The 18,771-nt window shown below is 47.2% G+C and overlaps 1 protein-coding gene and 1 long non-coding RNA gene across 4 annotated transcripts; one reads left to right on the forward strand and one right to left on the reverse strand.

The window, feature by feature from the left end:
• Positions 1–3,713: 3,713 nt before the first annotated feature.
• Positions 3,714–17,047, reverse strand: IDNK (IDNK gluconokinase). 3 transcript variants are annotated; one of them, XM_041745150.1, is made up of 5 exons: positions 16,891–17,047; positions 12,705–12,735; positions 12,240–12,326; positions 7,057–7,100; positions 3,714–4,406 (listed from the first exon to the last, which is right to left on the reverse strand). In XM_041745150.1, exons 1-5 carry the CDS (start codon positions 16,938–16,940, stop codon positions 4,061–4,063), a joined length of 558 nt encoding a protein of 185 aa, XP_041601084.1. In that variant the 5' UTR covers positions 16,941–17,047; the 3' UTR covers positions 3,714–4,060. The 3 variants fall into 3 exon arrangements, with proteins under 3 accessions (XP_041601084.1, XP_041601085.1, XP_041601086.1); XM_041745151.1 differs by lacking the exon at positions 12,705–12,735 and adding an exon at positions 12,500–12,641 and having other exon boundaries at positions 16,891–17,029; XM_041745152.1 differs by having other exon boundaries at positions 12,240–12,322; positions 16,891–16,994.
• On the forward strand, positions 16,317–18,299 carry LOC121485118. Its single transcript, XR_005986207.1, has 3 exons — positions 16,317–16,714; positions 17,384–17,518; positions 18,144–18,299. It is a non-coding gene; the product is annotated as an uncharacterized LOC121485118 (long non-coding RNA).
• Positions 18,300–18,771: the final 472 nt, after the last annotated feature.

An 18,771-nucleotide genomic window follows, 5' to 3' on the forward strand; every position in this document is an offset into this window, starting at 1 on the left:
GATTCTGAAGGTTTGTTCTCCCTTATTCAATGAGCAATAAACCCAACTTGTATAATGCTGGTGTGTTCCTGTATCATTGGCTGAGTAGTGGCTGCCCTTTTTATTTTTATTTATTTATTTATTTTTTTAAAGGAATCCAACTTGGTTTCCTTTTTTTAAATTTTTTTTTAATTTTTTAATTTTTTTTTAATTTTTTTTTATTTATTTATGATAGTCACAGAGAGAGAGAGAGAGAGAGGCAGAGACACAGGCAGAGGGAGAAGCAGGCTCCATGCACCGGGAGCCTGACGTGGGATTCGATCCCGGGTCTCCAGGATCGCGCCCTGGGCCAAAGGCAGGCGCCAAACTGCTGCGCCACCCAGGGATCCCTTAATTTTTTAATTTTTATTTATTTATGATAGAGAGAGAGAGAGGCAGAGACATAGGCAGAGAGAAGCAGGCTCCATGCACCGGGAGCCCGATGTGGGACTCGATCCCGGGTCTCCAGAATCGCACCCTGGGCCAAAGGCAGGCACCAAACCGCTGTGCGACCCAGGGATCCCCTGGCTGCCCTTTTTAGATAAGGCACGCATTATCTATTGTGTCATAGCCCTTGACACTACCTGATGTCTGCTATATACCACCGTTACTGTTTTTTCTAGGCCCTCTGGGCATTCAAATGTGTGGGTCCTACCACTGACTGTCATGATTTGGGGACATACCCTCCACTACCTCCACCACCACCTCATTGGATCCTTAGTTGAGCTATGTGTTAGGTATTCATATTAGATCTTGGGTCCTCCTGAGTGATGGCCCATGACTTTCCAACCTTAACCCAGAAAGTAAAATTCAGTTTCTGCAGCATTTAAGGTTGCTGGGGGAAAACTTCACTGGAGGGATTGAAGATTGTCTGGAAATTGACGCCAGGCTACATTTTACACTTGAGATGCTGTAAAGGTTGAAACCCCTCCCTACTTGGAGGCCCAACACAACTTGTAGGCTGGATGTCTAGTATTCTCTTCCTTGGTAATGGCTGGGCATTCATTATGCCCACAAAACAGTTAATACTTAAATTTCAATCATTTTGAACATACAGATCTGCCATTTAGTGAGGGGAGAATAAACCTGCATAGTAGTGTCAAAACATGAAAATCTCTGGGGGATGGTACCTTTGATTAAAGCCAAGCCTGTTGGGGTCCCTCAGTGGCTCGGTGGTTTAGCACCTGCCTTTGGCCCAGGGCATGATCCTGGAGCCCCAGGATCGAGTCTGGCATCAGGCTCCCTGTATGGAGCCTGCTTCTCCCTCTGCTTATGTCTCTGCCTCTCTCTCTGTGTCTCTCATGAATGAATAAATAAAATCTTAAAAAGAAAAATAAAGCCAGCCTGTTCTAATCTCTCCCTTCTGGCCCTTCCATTCGATGGAAGATAGATTGCTCGTCAGAGCAGTCTCTAGAGAATCCCAGCCTGACGGTATGAGTTCTGGGCCTCTGGGGCACTGGTGACACCCTGTAGTGGTGTCTTGCCCATAGTTAACCAGTGAGTGTATGGCAGTGTTGTACCTGGAGCTCAGCGTCTCCTGACTCCAGAGCCAGTGCACAGCCCATCTCAGAGTCTCGACAGGCTCTGAGGGCTCAGCAGGAGTGTTAGCAGAGCCTGGCAGCAGTTAAGGAGGATGACCTGTTAAATCCCAAAGACAAGATTCACATTCTAAGCAGGGGTTCATGAGCTCCTCACAGTCTGAAAAGCAGAGGAGTGGAGTTTGTCCTATGGCCACACTCCGTCAGCCTCCAGGGAGTGACAGGTGTAACAAGGGCTGGCTAGTTGTGTCCTTTTTGGCCTCCGCACTGTGCATGTATTCTCTCAGTTCTAACTTGACGAGGCAGGTGGTGCTTTATAGGAAAGGAAAAAGTACCCACTGGAGTGGGGGGTGAGATGGAGGAGTCCTGCCAGAGGGGTGTTAAGTGGTATTTGCAGGGTGGGGAAAATCACTGGCGTCTGTTTTGAGCCACAGCAAACAAGTCTTCCCGGCCCCTTCTTCCCAAGTCGTGGAGGCTGAGCAAGGGTATGGTCAGGGCCAGGTGGGGAGCAGCAGGGACAGGACGGAGGGGCTGCCTGCGGGAGGTATTCTCCAGGGCTGGGAGCTCAAGTGTGCCGGCAGTGCTCCCGGGGCCACCAGGGGGCAGTACTAGCCCACGCCTTGGCCTCCCTGTGGCCGGCTTGGGGAGATTGGAGCAGTGGTTCTCAACCCCAGCAGAGTCCATGTCTCTGGTTATTTTTAACAGCAATTTTTTGATATCCCCATAACCACCTTGCAGTGAGACTGATGGCTAATAAAACCCCAGCAAACATGAATAGGACACCTTAACTCTAACAAAGGGAAAGTAACTTGTAATAAACTAATGAGTTTCAATATGTAACATTTGGACACAGTTACCCTAAAGCAACCCAGTGGAGCAGTTGGGTGCTTGTGCCTGTGGGCTGGTAAGGGTGTCGATGGAGCGTGATGGAGCATGTTATATTCGTGATGGGAAAATACACCACGATCTTCTGAAATGGTAAACAACAACAACAAAAAGGAATACAATTGCTCCTTTATGGTATTCTCAGAAACTTCATTGTATGGTACAACTGCAAAAAACATTTTTATTGAGGGATATGATAGATTCTGTGTTCCTGTAATCATAAACAGGCTTTTTCACCAGGTCCTACGTGACAGTCCAGTGGGATGAAAATCAATTCCTTTTTGGGAGTAGCTGCCTTCACTGAGAACTCTGGCCTGGGCCAGGGGCTATGAGATACCCCATCTTTCCACCCCAATGGAAGCCAGCTGAGAACCAGAGCTTTGTGATACTGCAGGTCCTTAGACCCTGCAGAGTGCCCATCACAGTACTCAATCCAGACTCACTGAGTGCAGTGGACAATCACCGAGTCCTTCCTCTGTGTTGGGGGGACTCTCGGCCTGCCTGAGTATGTTGACTGGCCTACTGGAGAGCTCAGATGCTGAGCAGTGACGGTTGACAGAGACTGAAGCCAGGCAGGAGCTGGCAGAGAGGAAAACCTGAGGCTTAAACTTCAGTTTTCTTAAGCAAGGTCTGTCTACCCAGAAGGGTTCTTTCACTCCCTGGCACCCCCGACAGATATTCTATTTCTGGTTCTCAAGACAGACTGCATACCCTTGGAGAAAAACAGGTTATTGGTTCCAAAATTCACTTTCAGGGCAGGGCTATTCGGTGGCCCTGCAGAGTAGCTGTATTCTGTGGCCTTGGTTATGATAAAGAGATAAAGAAACTTCTTTCTGGAGCCTCTGGGGGAAGGGCTGAAACCCAGCCTGTGCTGAGTAGACTGGCATGCACCCATGCCTCCCAACGTCCTACACGGCCTCCCCTAGCCCCATTGCCCCTGGCACATTGCTGCCCATGTGAAAGGTTCATTTCATGTCTGTGCTGTAACAGCTGTGGTGTTCCTTCTTTGTCCTAGGATCTGTTGCTGATGGCTTTTGCAGCAGGAAGGCAGGTGGCTGACACCAGCCTGGTCTCACAAGGGTCTCTGCAAAATGAGTGGGGACGGCTGGTCAGTGAGTCTCATGCTTCATCCACTGTGCTTTTATTTACCTTGAGATAATCCAAGGAGAGAGGAGAGGATTAGAAGTGTGTGGTGTGACATGACTTGGTGGTGAGTGGTCGATTTTGTACACGTTTCTGCTCCTGGGACCAATTTCTAGGGGATAACAAGGATAGCCAAGTTTGATTTATTTGTTCAAATACAGGTATGATCAAGAAATGTTCTAAATAAGGTGGTGATTTACAGCATCGATTACGGGGTTCCCTCTGATTGTTTGATTAGGTCATAGGAATTTGAATTTCTACTGAAGCTTTACTTTCAGAGTTCCCTGCTGTTTCCTCTCAGTGTGTCAGAGCACAAATTCCTAAAAATATACCCCAAAAAGTGTATCTCAGTATACTATGATTTGTTCACCTTAGGAATTTAGAATACAGTATTGGCAAAGACACTAGAACATAGTTTGGGATGGAATAGAGGTTTCCTGATTGTTCTAGACTGCCAATCTGAAACTGTTCTCCTTTTATCTTAGAGTGTCCATGATTGTAGCAATTATCTCTGAAAGATTTTTGTCCACACTGATTTGAATGAAATTTTCTGGAGCTGATGGGGGCTCCAGAGTATCAAACTGGGACTGCAGTAATTCAGGAGGCATGAAATGTCCTTTTCTTTTGAGTAAGCGTCCAGAGATGACCTCAAACGACCCATTCAGATGGACCACGAGGAGCTTCACCTCGGCTGGCTGTTTGTCCTCCCCTGTCCCATCAGACATCAGAGGTGTGCCATCTTTTCCTCGTATTAAGATGTCTCTGTAGATTTTCTTCAGACCTGAACAGGCTAGAACCACATGCTGTCCGGAGGCTACATCTCTGTTAAAAAAGGGGGAGTGGGACTAAGAATAAGGACATTGAAAATCATTGGTGTCAATTCTAGGTTGAAGACTCCAGTCCTACTTCTCTGCCAGTGGAAGGCATTGCAAAATGGCAGACAAGTATCAGGCAGTCCAGGCTTTAAGGTAAAGCTCTTCCTTCTGCTAGTGAACTGAGCCATCCCTTGGGCAAGGTATTTACCTCCCTGAGCATCAGTTCATTTTCTGCTAAATGGGGCTACATAGAGTACCTGTCCATAGAATTGTGAGAAAAAGTTTATCAAGGTGGCCAGGACACAGGAAGTGCTCGGTAGGTGTCAGCTGTGCTGTGAATGTAGGATGTGGCTCAGCCACCACTTGTGGACATGGACACACACATCTCGGCTCAGGTTCTCTACAGGTGTTCAGTGATATGAATTTTACAACTGGGTTTTCCCAGTATGCTGGAAGTCGGGTGAAGTTACCCGTGGAAAATTGGAGAAAGCAGGAGAAAAGGGAGTATCAGACTCTGTGTGGTCAAGATGAGCAAGAGATGAGAAGCTTCCAGGGATGTGCTAAGAAAAAAAACCTGAGCCAGAAATAGATGTAGAGTGATAGGCACCAAAAAGGGAAAGCAGCGTGCGCCGACACTGCACAAGTGAGCCCCCAGTTCCACCAAGCTGCTGTGTGCCCCCCTGTCTGTGGGCAGGAGAGGCAGTTATTTTTGGCTGGAAAGGGACGCAAGACGTGAAGGGTAAACCGTGACTTGGGAACTTGGTAGAATGTTTGCTTGTTCTAGAACGGAGGATTCTGAAGGGGTCTGCTTCTGACCTACAGCCAGTATACACTTGAGATTCAGTGGATGGAATGTATCATAGCAACAAACTTATGTACCTGAGCCTTCTGGCTTTTCCCAGAGGCCATGGGTGAGAGCTTGGTTATTCTGGGTCTGATCACTGCTCTCCTGAGGATCTTCACTTCTGCTTCCATCACAGGTCAGTGTATTTGATCTCTGACAAGCCTATTTGTATTAGAGACTCAGGTGCGTAGGATTTCTTAAACCCTGAAGCCCTAAACTCCAAACCTCTGCAAAGACAAGGTTGCCAGCTGCGTCGGTGCCATGTGAAAAAGTAAACTGAATTTTTAAGGTGAAGTATATTCTAATTGCATATGGTACAGATGATTTTAGATTTATAAAATACGAAATATCTTCATTTTAGAAAGCAAGATTTCATTTAGAAATTTTAGAAGGCTTGCTTTCTTTTAGAAAAATCTTGCTTCATTTGCTAAATGAAATCTTGCTTGCTTGCTAAAATCTTGCTTCATTTTAGAAGAAAGCAAGATTCTCACCTTCTGCCCCTCCCCACGCTTCTCTCTCTCTCTCTCAAAAACAAATATTGTTTTGGCATTAACAGCTTTTTTTTTCAAAGGCCATTTAGAGTGATTCTCCTTTGAAAAATAAGCTAACATTGAAATGAACATCACTGTGGTCACCCTTGGGTGTCCTAACATTGTCACCCATAATTATGTGTGGGTTATAGATAGGGCAAAATCCAACTTTCCAATTCAAAGGCTGCGATTTATATCTGATTAAATTTATATTTGTTAACCCTGGCAGCAAAGTGGTATTTTTTTAGCTTGGGTTTAAATCATTTTTACTAATATTGATTAATTATAGATTGCTATAAAATTGTTTTATTAAGCATGATCATGTTTATAAATTGCATTCATAATGAAGCAAATGGGGCAAAATGTTAATAGGTGGAGGATATGTAAAAATTCTTTCAACCTTCCTGTAAATTTGAAACTGTATCAAAATTTAAAAGTTATATAAATTGCATTGACAAAAAAAAAAGCAAGCAAGATTTTAGAAAGCAAGATTTATAAGCTATTCCCTGCCTTTTCTTTATCCTTCTCCACATCCCAACCAGGATTCCTAGGGGTTAGGTCCCCAGATGGGTGGAGGGGACCAGAGGCACAATACAGAGCAGGACAATTTGGGACTGCAGTTCTGGTGACCAATTATCTGTTCATTTACAAATGACCCCAGGTCTTTCCTGGTTGCCACAGCTTGAAGTAGGGGGAAGAAGTAGTGACCAAGATGTGACTAGAACCGTGGTAGCATCAGTTACCACCTCTCCAGCACTTACTGTGTTTTAGATACCGTTCTGAGTGCCTCCCATACTTCATCTCACTAATTCTCACAATAATCTGTAAGAACTATATTTATCCCCATTTTCAAATGAAGAAATGGGCTTATGGAAGCCAGCTGACCAAGATTTCTAGATGATAACTGTGAAGCTATCTAGAAGGTTCATCTCCAGAACCCAACTAAATTACAGGTGGGTTCTGGCTGATTTAAATCATTGTTGGTTACTTAACAGAAGTCCACTCCATTTCTGGGATCCTTAGTCACCAGCCAGTTGTGACTTCAGGAGTATATATATATTTTTTAATTTTATTTATTTTTTCATGATGGGGGGGGGGCAGAGACATAGGCAGAGGGAAAAGCAGGCTCCACATAGGGAGCCCGATGTGGGACTCGATCCTGGGACTCTAGGATCCTGGGCCGAAGGCAGGTGCTAAACCACTCACTGAGCCACCCAGGGATCCCCACGCCTCTCCTTTAGTTTTCTTTACCTGTTGGCTATCAAGGCCTGATGCTCTCTTACCTTAGTAAAATGTCATGTAAGTTGCAGAGCCATGGAATCCTGTCCTGAAATTAAAGCAGACACAAAAGTGACTTTCCCAGATACTGTTTATTTGTGTAGAAATACTGTTAATCATTTTCATCAGTGAGAAATCTTAGTGATTTTGAGAAGTAGGCCATGCACAAGGCTGCTGCGGGGTCAAGTCTCTGGGCAGTTAAGCACAGCAGCATTATGATGGGATTAGCGCCCTTTGAAGAGACCAGGGAGCTAATTTGTGCTCTCTGTAACCGCTCCTCTTTCCCACACCTGTGAGCCAGGGAGAGGACCCTCACCAAGAACCTGACGATATTGGCATCTTGATCCTGGGCTTCCAGCCTCTAGAACTGTGAGAACTGAAAGTCTCCTGTTTAAGTCCCCAGTCTGTAGTATTCTGTTACAGAGGTCCAAGCTGACCAAAATTCATCTGAAAAACCATCTGGGCCTGGGGCCATTTTGAGGAGAGATCTCTGATTACAGATTCAGTTTTTTAATTTTTAATTTTATTAATTTTATTTATTTATTTTTCTTCAGTTTTTTTAATGAACATCGTGTTATGTTCAGGTTTTCTATTCTTGATTCAGTTTTGGTATCTGAGGTAGCAGGAAGGGATGACACATACAGTTAGCTCTCTGGACTTAAGATCTTCTGATTCTTAAGCCAGATGCAGCATCAGCAAGGTCTTATTTCCATTGTGGGGGGAGAAGCAGACTCGTCCCCAGCACCAAGTCAGTGCCTTCCAAGCCCATTTTCCCACAGTAATTTATATTTTTCTAAGTTGTCCAATTTAAGTCTTTAAATTTACTAATGGTTTATTCACAGCCCTCTTTTCATCCCTAGTCTTTTTTTTTTTTTTTTGAGATTTTTAAAAAATTTATTTATTCATGAGAGAGAGAGAGAGAGAGAGAGGCAGAGACACAGGCAGAGGGAGAAGCAGGCTCCATGTAGGGAGCCCGATGTGGGACTCGATCCCGGGTCTCCAGGATCACGCCCTGGGCTGAAGGCAGGCGCTAAACCGCTGAGCCACCCGTGCTGCCCCTCATCCCTAGTCTTAATTGTGCGTTTCCCCCCAACTCTTGACCAGTCTCATTAGAGATTTGTCTTTTTATTTTTTCAGTCAACATTGGTCATCACTAACAATGGGATTACCTTTTGCTCCTTTGTTCTATATTTTGTTAATTTCAGTATTCACTTCTATTTTTTTCTTACATTCTTTTTATTGTTTTTCCTCCTTGAACACTTAGCTCATTACTTTCCATTTTTATTGTTTTTCCAGAAATGCATTCATAGGGCATACATTTCCTTCTAAGTAATGTTTCAACTGCATCCCATAAGTTTTGGTTGGCAGCACTTTTTTTTTTTTTAAGATTTTATTTATTCATGAAAGAAAGGCAGAGACACAGGCAGAGAGAGAGGTAGGCGCTCTGCAGGGAGCCTGATGAGGGACTCCATCCCAGGACCCTGGGATCACACCCTGAACCAAAGGCAGATGCTCAACCACTGAGCTGTCTGGGCGTCCTGACAGCACTTTTTGTTGTACATTTCTAAATAGAGGGAAGGGCATAATCTAAGACTAGGAGTATTAAAGATGGTGTGTGGAGACTCTTGAGTAAATGAATGAAACAGATGCTGCTTAGCACTGCTGAACAGGAGGTATGGAGGTAAGGAAGGTCAGGAGAAACCTTGTGGACCGGGTGGTCAAGGACCTGAGTGACCTGTTAAAGAGGTTGGACTTTGCCATAAGGATTTTAGGGAGGACTTGGGGCATGAGCTCCAAATTTTGTGTTCACATTTGTGACAAAAAGGGAGTGACTGAGATCTCTTCACAGAAGCAGAAATTGGAACAAGAAGGAAATATTAGAGCAGATTCACTCATTCTGAGTAGTTACTATGGATGGTAGGATAAATTATGGAAGTCAAACACACACACAGTCTTAGGGGAAGAGAAGAGGAAACATAACTGAAATGAGCATTTCTGCTCATTCAGACCCATCTCTGCCTGCTGGGTCTGACATTCAATGTCATCTCATTGTGGGTGGTGTGCCCCCAGCGCCAGTTCTGTGCATGCAGGCGTTCATGCAGGAGTTAGAGCATCAAGAGGACAGAGAAAGATTCCTGGGCCTGTGAGTGATATGATGGAAACCTCTAGAGACCTGTGGTGTCTCCTGGGAGGGGATGGTGATTAGAGGGAGAAGGGGAGCTAAACTCAGAGGAACAACTCAGAGGCCAAGTATGTCCAGCACTGCTGTGGGAAGCGGACAGAGCAGAAGGAAGGAGCAGGAGGGGAAGAGCAGGGGCAGGGACTGGTTTTTACCTGGTGTGAAAATAAACGTGAGACCACAGAAGAAAGAAAGCATGTAAAAAGAATATATACCCCAAAAAAGATAGGAAAAAAACCCTCCAAAATTTATAGGGGTTTTTGAAAGATAAAACCAAGGGTGACGTATTCTGTAAAAATGTTTTCCAGTACTTTCCAAATTTTCTATAAACAGAGCAAGTATTACATTTATAATCAGGGAAATTTTTCTCAAAAAACCCTCATTGAACAGACTTTGCAGTCTGCTTACATGTCACCGTGGGCGTCCCGACACACGGACCTGGGTCGGGGGGTGGGAGCTCGCAGATGCTTGATCATCATCATCATCACACTAACATCGTATCACAGCCTGGGGGGCACATTTCTCTAGGCCAGGCCCGTCCACTAGAGCTTTCTGTCATGCCTCAGTACCATCTGGATGGTGGCCACCAGCCACGCTTGAAATGTGGCGGTGTGATCCGAGAACTGGAGCTTACATTTATTGTATATTCATGTACATTTAAATAGCCTTACAGAACCCTTGGAATATTAAACGCAGGTTCTTTCTCTTCAAACCCCAGCCCTGCCCGAGCCTCCCCATGGAACCAGTACCTCTGCCTTGACTTTCCCGTTGGTCCTCCTCACGGGGTCACCAGGGTGGGACTGGTCACTAGGGTGACCCGCAGGGGCCCTGGGTGCCAGCCTGGCTGAAGCCCACACCTTCACTCTCGGCTGAGCTCTCCTCAAGAACGTGATCCCTCTGCCATCCCAGCTCTTTCTCTCCCTAAAGAGCAAGTCTAAAGTCTGGCTAAAAGGTGCAGTTTCTCCTGAAGGTATTTAGTGACTCATAATGTTTCTTCCAGTGACCAATAACCTTTCCTTCCATACAAGAAATTCCTCTTCTGAACTCTACCTCCCTGTCCCCCCACCATCCATCCTGCCCACTTAACAAGCCTCGCTTGTGAACAAGATGAAGGATGTTCAAATGGCATTTGGGTTGCTTTACTTTGTTCTTTAACTTAACTTTTATTTGCATTCACCAAGGAGAAAAATAACACTGGCACAGTCACATTTCACACACTTGGTAGAAATACCCATAAAGTATGGATGGATTCATTAGTGACAAGCATAAGTGATATTTACTAAATGCTTTGGGTACTTCACTGTGCATATTTTTTTTAGTAGCATCTCATTTAATCCAAGAACCCACTGAAATGGGTCCTGTTACCATCCTTACTTCACAGGAGGAAAATGAGGCACAGAGAGACTAAACCATGTGCCAAAGGCCACACAGGAGCCAGGTTATCTGCACCAAGTCTTTATCTCTGGTATAACATTATTATGCCTCAGTTATTATTCTGTATCTCTTTTATGGTTCCCTCCACCAGTCTTCTAAAATCAAATGTCACAAACTTAATTTTGATGGTTCAAAGTCTGAATCTTTGCCAACACAGGCCGCACTCCCAGAAGTGTACACTCAGAGTCCCTAGAGTTAGACCCAGTGATGGTGGGGGCTCTAATGCTTTGAGGCAGGACAAAGGGGACAGAGTGAGCTAGTGGCAGCGTAGTCGCAGTTTTGGGCTCTGGCCAGCTCCGCTCTGTTCCTGCCCTTTGGACACGTCCCCTGCTCTCAGCCACGGTGTGGATGATACCTTTGTGTCTCCTGGGCCACAGCTAGTTACGCCAGCCAGGCCAGTTTGTACCTCTGCTCTGGGAGGGGCTCTTAAGAAATGGCCTCGTGACAGTACTCCTCATTTCCTTCCTTCTCTCCATCACGCGTTCACTCACAACTGAGTCACAAGTATCTTCTGAACTTCGCTGTGTAGCCTGCCCTGGGGGTATAGAACAGTTAACAGGCCCCAGTCCTTGCTCTTTCAGAAGGAAAATCTAGTTGCAGAGATAAATATGAATCAAATTCTCAAATGCCAAGTTGCAACCAGGACCAGGGCTACACGGGCCCTGGTGCTAGGAGGGCTTATTGCAGGAGATTTTACTTCATTCAGTAGGTCCAGGAGGGCTTCCCTGAAGAAGTGGCATGGGAGCTGAGCCGTGAGTATATATAGGAGTGGGGTTAACAGAAGAGGGGACAGAAGTGTATTCCAATAGTGGGAAAGTAGATGCAAAGGCCCTGTGGAGAGGAGCAAGGCAGTAGGAACGATTGAAAGGGGCCCAGGGGCTCTGGTGGAGGAAGGAGGGTGGGCACAGCACCGAAGATACTGGAGTGGGGCATTTGGAGGCGTTTGGGTATTTGGTCTTGACCTTGAGATGGATGGGAAACTTCCAAAAGGCTGGATTTGAATTTGTAATGATCTTTCTGGCTTTGGGGTGGATACGAGTCTGTGCCGGTGGCTGAAAGGCCTGAGGAGGGGAGAAGGCATGTGTCCGCACAGGAGGGCTTCTGCCCTCTTGGGAATTACATCTCATAGGTTAAAAACCTGCAAGGGGGATCCCTGGGTGGCGCAGCGGTTTAGCGCCTGCCTTTGGCCCAGGGCGCGATCCTGGAGATCCGGGATCGAATCCCACATCGGGCTCCCGGTGCATGGAGCCTGCTTCTCCCTCTGCCTGTGTCTCTGCCCTCCTCTCTCTCTCTGTGTGACTATCATAAATAAATAAAAATTAAAAAAAAAATAAAGATCACCTTTAAAAAAAAATTAAAAAAAATAAAAACCTGCAAGGATGCATCATCCAGGTGGGCCCTGCCCAAGGAGGGGCGAGGTGGGACCCCTCCTCACTCTGTTCAGGACAAGTTCAGGACCAAAGCTGACATGCATGCAGGACCCCGGGCTGTGCATGATCATCTCTGGCGTGAGCCCTTCTACACCAAGAGAGCTCTACCTGTAGCTCCCGGCTGGAAACAGAGGCCAGATGTTACCTGGTCATTCAGTGGGATCCCTTTTCCCATCTTCGTTCGATTTTCCTCTGGGTGATAGTCGTCTGCATCATAGAATTTCCATCCTAGCTTTAAGAGCAAAGCGAGAGGGTGTACGTGGCAGGCAGTGTGGCCCATGTGACAACCACCACGACTGATACTACTGGGCAGGTGTGGGAATGGGCAGCCCAAGGACCACCCACCACCCCTGTCTCCCCTCCCCCTCCTCCCCCCAGACGCAGGAACAGGGGCTATGATGCCACCTCACTGTCCCTGTTTCCTGGGCTGCTGCTCCTTTCATTCATCACTCTTGGTGATCACAAGAAGACCAACATGCCTCCACTGGGTTTCAGAAGCCACATCTGTGGTGAGTTTTACAAACCACTATGGGCCAGAAGAAGGGTGCTAAAGGGAGAGAAGCAAAGAGCATAATGGGCCTCGCCTTTGGGAAGCAGCACAACACATTACCTCGGATGCCAGCAGGGCGCCCACGGTCGATCTGCGGAGAGGACACAGAGGTTCGAGTGACCGCCCTGCCCAAGCCCTGCGTGCCTCCCACCATGTGGGGTGCCTTGGGAGACAGCCACCTTGCCATGTTGAGACCCCATACTTTTTTGATATTGAAGCAGTGACAGTAATGCTCCCAGCCCTGGAATCCAGAGCATGACATTTGTGTTCTTCAGGAATTTAAATAATTACTGAGTTACCACTAATTTTCTCTTCCAAAAAGCAATATATAAGATCTCCTTAAACTCCTTAAATTCTTTGGTCCCTGTTTTAGAGATAATTATATTTTGAGAAAAAAATACTGAATAGAGATAAGGTTTTACTGAGGGTACTGGAAGGAGGGGTCTGACTGGGCATTTAACCTCCCAGCACAAGGTTTAAGGAGCTCATAAAAGCATTAACACCGTGTTTGGGGTTTAACAGAGACACCCTCTTAAAGAATAAAATAAAAATCAGAATGACAAGTCAGCCTGGGAGGTAAATGCTCTTTGTGCAATGTGTGTGACAAGGATCTGTTGCTGTCCTTTCAGGAAGCACTCTCGATGAGAAGGGCTTGGGGTCTCAGCCCCTCACCACTGGTCACGGTCTTTTGGCCACTACCTGCCCACATGCTTGTGTGCAAGTCACCTGTTCCTCTAAACCTGTTTTCTCACCTGCAGAACAGGGAACTGAACTACATGTATACACTCACTGCTCGTTTCACTCAGCCAGTACTTACTGAGCACCTGCTAGTCCCTAGGACAGAAAATAATGAAAATAAGACCCTTCTTATAGTCTAGCTGGATTCTGGGGTGCTGTCTCTTTTTTGTGAAGAGCTATGGGGGTGGGTGTTAAAGCACACCAGCTGAGACCTGCTCCCTGATGTAACCAAAGGACCGAAGAGGATTGGAACTTCTCCCATTAGGTTCACTGTGCTGAAGCTTGCGTCAAGTGACATATCACAGCCAACTGGTGACGAGCCCCATGGCTGGTGAAGCCGGAGCTGTGCATACCAGAAATTACACTGAAGTCTAAGATCAGCCAGGGATGAAGATGTCAGCCACCAATCGCAATTTTTAAAAGAAGTGCTAGGGACGCCTGGGTGGCTCAGTGGTTGAGTATCTGCCTTCAGCTCAGGGCGTGATCCTGGGGTCCTGGGATTGAGTCCCGCATCAGGCTTCCTATGAAGAGCCTGCTTCTCCCACTGCCTGTATCTCTGCCTCTCTCTCTCTTTCTGTGTCTCTCATGAATAAATAATTAAAAATTAAAATAAAAAAGTGCCAGTTAGATTTGGGTGTAGACTGGTGGGGAGGAGAAAGAAGGAAAAGAAAAAGCCACTATCTCCTGCTCTATTCAAACCTAAACCAGAGAAAACAGGACTCGACATGGACATGGAAAGGGACCTGCGGCAGAAATAAGGCACAGTGCTCGCTCAGAGGAGACTGGTTGGAGCAAGCATCACACACCAGTCTGGGGCCCAAATGTCTCTAAGCGTATTGGTCTAAAGCAGGATCAAGGAGACTGAAAAAGACTGTAGGACAGTAGTGGTAGTTGGGGCATAGATCAGATGCGAAAGATATTCAAAAGGTTGGAAGCTGAGAGTGGCTTCACAAAGGCTGTTAAAGTATAAAGAAAACAAACATTGTCAACTACTCAAATAGCTCTGTTCAGTCATTTGTTCATTCATCAAGTCAGCAAATATTTACTGGGCATCTACTACATGCCAGGCATTGTTCTAAACAGGTCAGTAAACGAAAAGGAAAAAGATCCCTTGAATTCAGGTACGGGAGGGGGAGGCAGTAAACATAGTAAATAAGTCAAATTATTGGTTGACATTGTTACTTGTTTAACTACAATCTTTCTGGTTTGAGACTTGTTCTCTGGAGTCATTTCTTCCCTCGCAAATGTTACGGAGAATGATTTAAAGTCCTGCCAGGCCCTAACAAGGGTTCACAAAAGTCACCGAAGAACTGAATGTTGCCTCATCCACTGATCAATATAATCATTCTCATTTTATTACTCATTTATCCCTCAGCGACTCATTTATCCCTCATTTTATTACTCATTTATCCCTCAGCGACAGTTGACACTAAACTTTAACCATCAGAAGGCTCAGGGCTCAGTCCTTGGCCAGCTTCTTTATCTTTACTCCTGCGACGATCTAACATTTTATGTCTTTAAGTTATATCTGAACCAAGGATTCCTGCATTTGTATCTGAAGTTCCCCTCCTGAACTCCGGACTTGGGTATCCCATCCACCACTTGACAAACCCGCTTGGATGACTGACAGACAATTCACCACATCCCACATTGAGCTCATGCTATTTTTTTCTCCAAACCTGCTCTGCTTCCTGCTTCCCCATCAATCAATAGTAACTCCCTTCTGGTTACCCAAGCCAAAAATCCTTAAGTCATCCTTGACACCTTTCTCCCTCTCTCCTACCCCACATCCAGTCCAACACACCTTTCTGGTTCTGCCTTCAGAACATCCCCTGCATATGACCACTTCTCTTCACCTTGTTTCTCTGACCTCATCTCCCATCACTCAGCCGCAATGGCTTCCTTGGTAGTCCACTATACAACAAAGCCCCTGGGCCTTTGCACTTGCTAGATTCCCTCTGCCTATACTGTCCTTTCCCTAGCTAGCCATCAGGCTTAGTTCCTCACTTTTTATGGGTCTTGCTCAAATACCACTGCCTCAGAAGAGCCTTCCCTCGCCATCCTGCCTGCTGTTCTTTGTCCTAGTTTCTCTCCTTTATTTTCCCCTGGAGCACCTACCACTGCCTAGCACACTATATACATGTATTTATTCACTTCCTGTCTCCCATACTAGAATGTAATTTTACTTTTAAGGATTTTATTCACTTATTCATGAGAGACACAGAGAAAGAGGCAGAGACAGAAGGAGAGGCAGGCTCCCCTCAGGGAGCCAGATGTGGGAACTGATCTGGTAACCAGGATTACACCCAGTGAGCCAAAGGCAGACAGATGCTCAACCACTGAGCCACCCAGGCATCCCTAGAATGTAAACTCTTTGAGGGCAGGAATTTTGCCTGTACTCTTCACTATATATCAGTGACAGAGTCGGGATTGGGCTCTATAATTACTGAATGCATGAATATTGGAAGCATATAAATCATATGGTTCAGACTACCCCCACCCCCAAGGCAGAGAGGGGCACATGAATTGCCCAAGCTCACACACCCAGGCAGCAGCATCAGAACAAGGCCTTGGGTGCTAAACATCCACTACATCCCAACATAGAAGCAATCTTACATTCTTCAACTTCTTCAAATCATACAACAGCTAAGGATTCTCAGGCTCTTTGTTTTATTTCAAGACTCTCCAAAATAATTTCCCAAGAGATAAGGCTAAAAATGCCTCAATAACTTTGAAAACCTATACTTTCCTAACCTGGAGCAAGAAAGAGTCTTTAATTATACATTTGACCACACGAGAGGTTCCTGGCTCAGAAGATTCTAGAAGGATACTGTAGGCCTTTGAAGTCAGGCTATTTCACCGGATTCCGGCGTGTCTTGCTGCCCGTGGCAGAATGCGGCAGCAGCTGCCTTTTGATTTCGGTCTAATCAAGAAGCCAAAGCCTAGCTCCAGCCCCGCAGTTGGCCAGGCGGTGTTCCTCCTTGCACACCCTTGGAGGGTTTTGTGACCCCCTGTTATTAACACTGACTCCTTCCAGTTAAAGCTGAAAAACGCTGATCACAGCAGAGAAAACAGACGCGAAGGTGAAATTCCCTTTCTTTCTAGAGTCTCAGGACGGAAGACCAGCACCTCGCGGGAGGGAGCGGCCGCTCGGCCCGGCCCGCAGAGGCCTGCGGAGGCCGGGACCGGGGTTGCCCCTGGGCTTCCGGCCTCGCACCCGTGCACCCTGCACCCTGCACCCTGCACCCTGCACCCTGCACCTCGTTCTGACAACAGGCTCCCAAACCCGGGCCCTGTGACCGCCGGGGTCACCGCGGGCGGCGCCCCAGCAGGTGCTTCTTCACAAAGGGCTCTCGCCCGGCAGGTCGGCGGGTGGGGGAGGGAGCGGGTGCCCCGGGCCTCAGCCGCCTCGGCTGCAAGGGCCAAGCCGGGGGTGCCCAGGACCCGTGGACCCCGCGGGCGCCGAGCGGTGACAGCCCCCGCCTCCGCCGCGCGCCCCCCGACCTACTTCCCCGAGCCGCTCACGCCCATCACCAGCAGCACGTCGGGCGCCGCCATGGCCCGCAGTCCCGCTCCTTCCCGCCGCCTTCCGGGGCACCGAGGGCCGAGCGCTGGGCGCAGGGCGCAGGGCGCAGGGCGCGGGGCGGGCTGGACGACTCCGCCCCCGCCGCGCCCCGCCCCTCGCCCCGGGCCGGCCCCGCCCCTCGCCCTGGGCAGGCCCCGCCCCTCGCCCCGGGCAGGCCCCGCCCCCGCCCCGCCCCTCGCCCCCGGGCCAGCCCCGCCCCCGCCCCGCCCCGCCCGGTCCCCGGCTCGGTGCCCCACTGGGTCGCCCGCGGTGGCGGGGAAGGGGAGCTACAGGCCGGCAGGAGCGAGCCGACCCCCAGCCCCTCCACCTGCTCTTCTCCCCCTGCCGTCCTCCTCTCCGATACCCCTGCAGGGGAGCCTCGCCCAGGTCCTCCTCCACCAATGCAAATAGCTTTGGTTTTTTTTTTTGATTATAGAAAGAAGAAGCTCACACTCTCCCGCACCATGCAGCAATAAACATCCATCGCCCTTTTTAAAAATTCATTTCTTCGGTTTTTCATCATAAGTGTAAACATCCATTCTTAAAATGATCCCTCCTCCCGTATAAACAGGTGGGTACGAACACTTTACGAAATTGGGGTCATGCTGTACACAGAGTATCATAAACGGGCATTTTGTTACAATTTTAAGAAGCAGGCATCTTTTGGTGTCGTATATAGATTGGACCATAGTGGCACATGTCCTGGCTGTATGGCTCTGCTCCTTATTTTTTTTTTAAAGAGATTTTATTTATTTATTCATGAGAGATACACAGAGAGAGACACAGGCAGAGGGAGAAGCAGGCTCCATGCAGGGAGCCGGACGTGGGACTCGATCCCGGGTCTCCAGGATCACACCCTGGGCTGCAGGCGGCTAAACCACTGAGCCACCAGGGCTGCACGGCTCTGTTCTTTAATCTGGCTCCTGTTCTCAGGTAAATTACTTAAGGGGAGGACTATCCCTTTGGGGACTCAAGGGGACTCAATCCCCTTGAAGGCCCATTTGCTCTAGAACACTGTGGTAATTATGTGTCATTTAAAATTTTTGATTAAAGCACTTCGCTGACATTCTGTCCAACCACCTCTGTTAACCAAATTCATATTACAGAGTCCTCAAAAACAATAAAGCTGACATAAAGCACTTATCTAATGAGTATTCCAATTAGCCCTATACTAACTTTGTTTTATTCCTACTTAGCCAGAGTGGGTGTTCCTGGATAGGCACCAGTCTGAAGAAGTTGAATCCTGGAGAGGAGGTGACCTGCCTAAGGTCTTACAATTCAGTTATGGCTGATGAACATATCTTGAACATCTATCACCCACAGGACTCCAAATATTGAATATTGCTGTCCAGATGCTGCCAGGTAGGTGAGGAATAGATGAAAGCAAATGCTGTAACTTGTGCTCTGCTTTTTGGCATGGACAATAAAATAAGTTCACATTTCTTTCAAAGTTCAAATCAGAATGAATAGCAGAAAGTCTAGTTTTTCTCCCCAAATTTTCCTCCCAAGATAATTTCAAGGACCTCAAATTTGCTTTACTAGTCCAGGCAGTGGCAGGAAGCAGCACACTCAAGTTGGGTTGTTTGTAAAGGGTTTAACAAAGGGACTGTTTACAGAGATGCAGGTGGGGCCCGTTAAAGCACCAAGGGGCAGTGTCCTGTTTCCAGTAACCGACAGGAAAAATAGCCTTAGCAAGACAGAGACAGATACCCCCTTGTTGACCCAAAAGAGAAAACCAGGAGAATAAATGACCTCCCTTCCCCTTCTTTGGTCTTCTGATCCTCTGCTAGTGGTTAAACCTCACCATCTAAACCTAATTGGAAG

This window comes from Vulpes lagopus, chromosome 2 (genome assembly GCF_018345385.1).
Source record: "Vulpes lagopus strain Blue_001 chromosome 2, ASM1834538v1, whole genome shotgun sequence".
NCBI classification, from domain to species: domain Eukaryota; kingdom Metazoa; phylum Chordata; class Mammalia; order Carnivora; family Canidae; genus Vulpes; species Vulpes lagopus.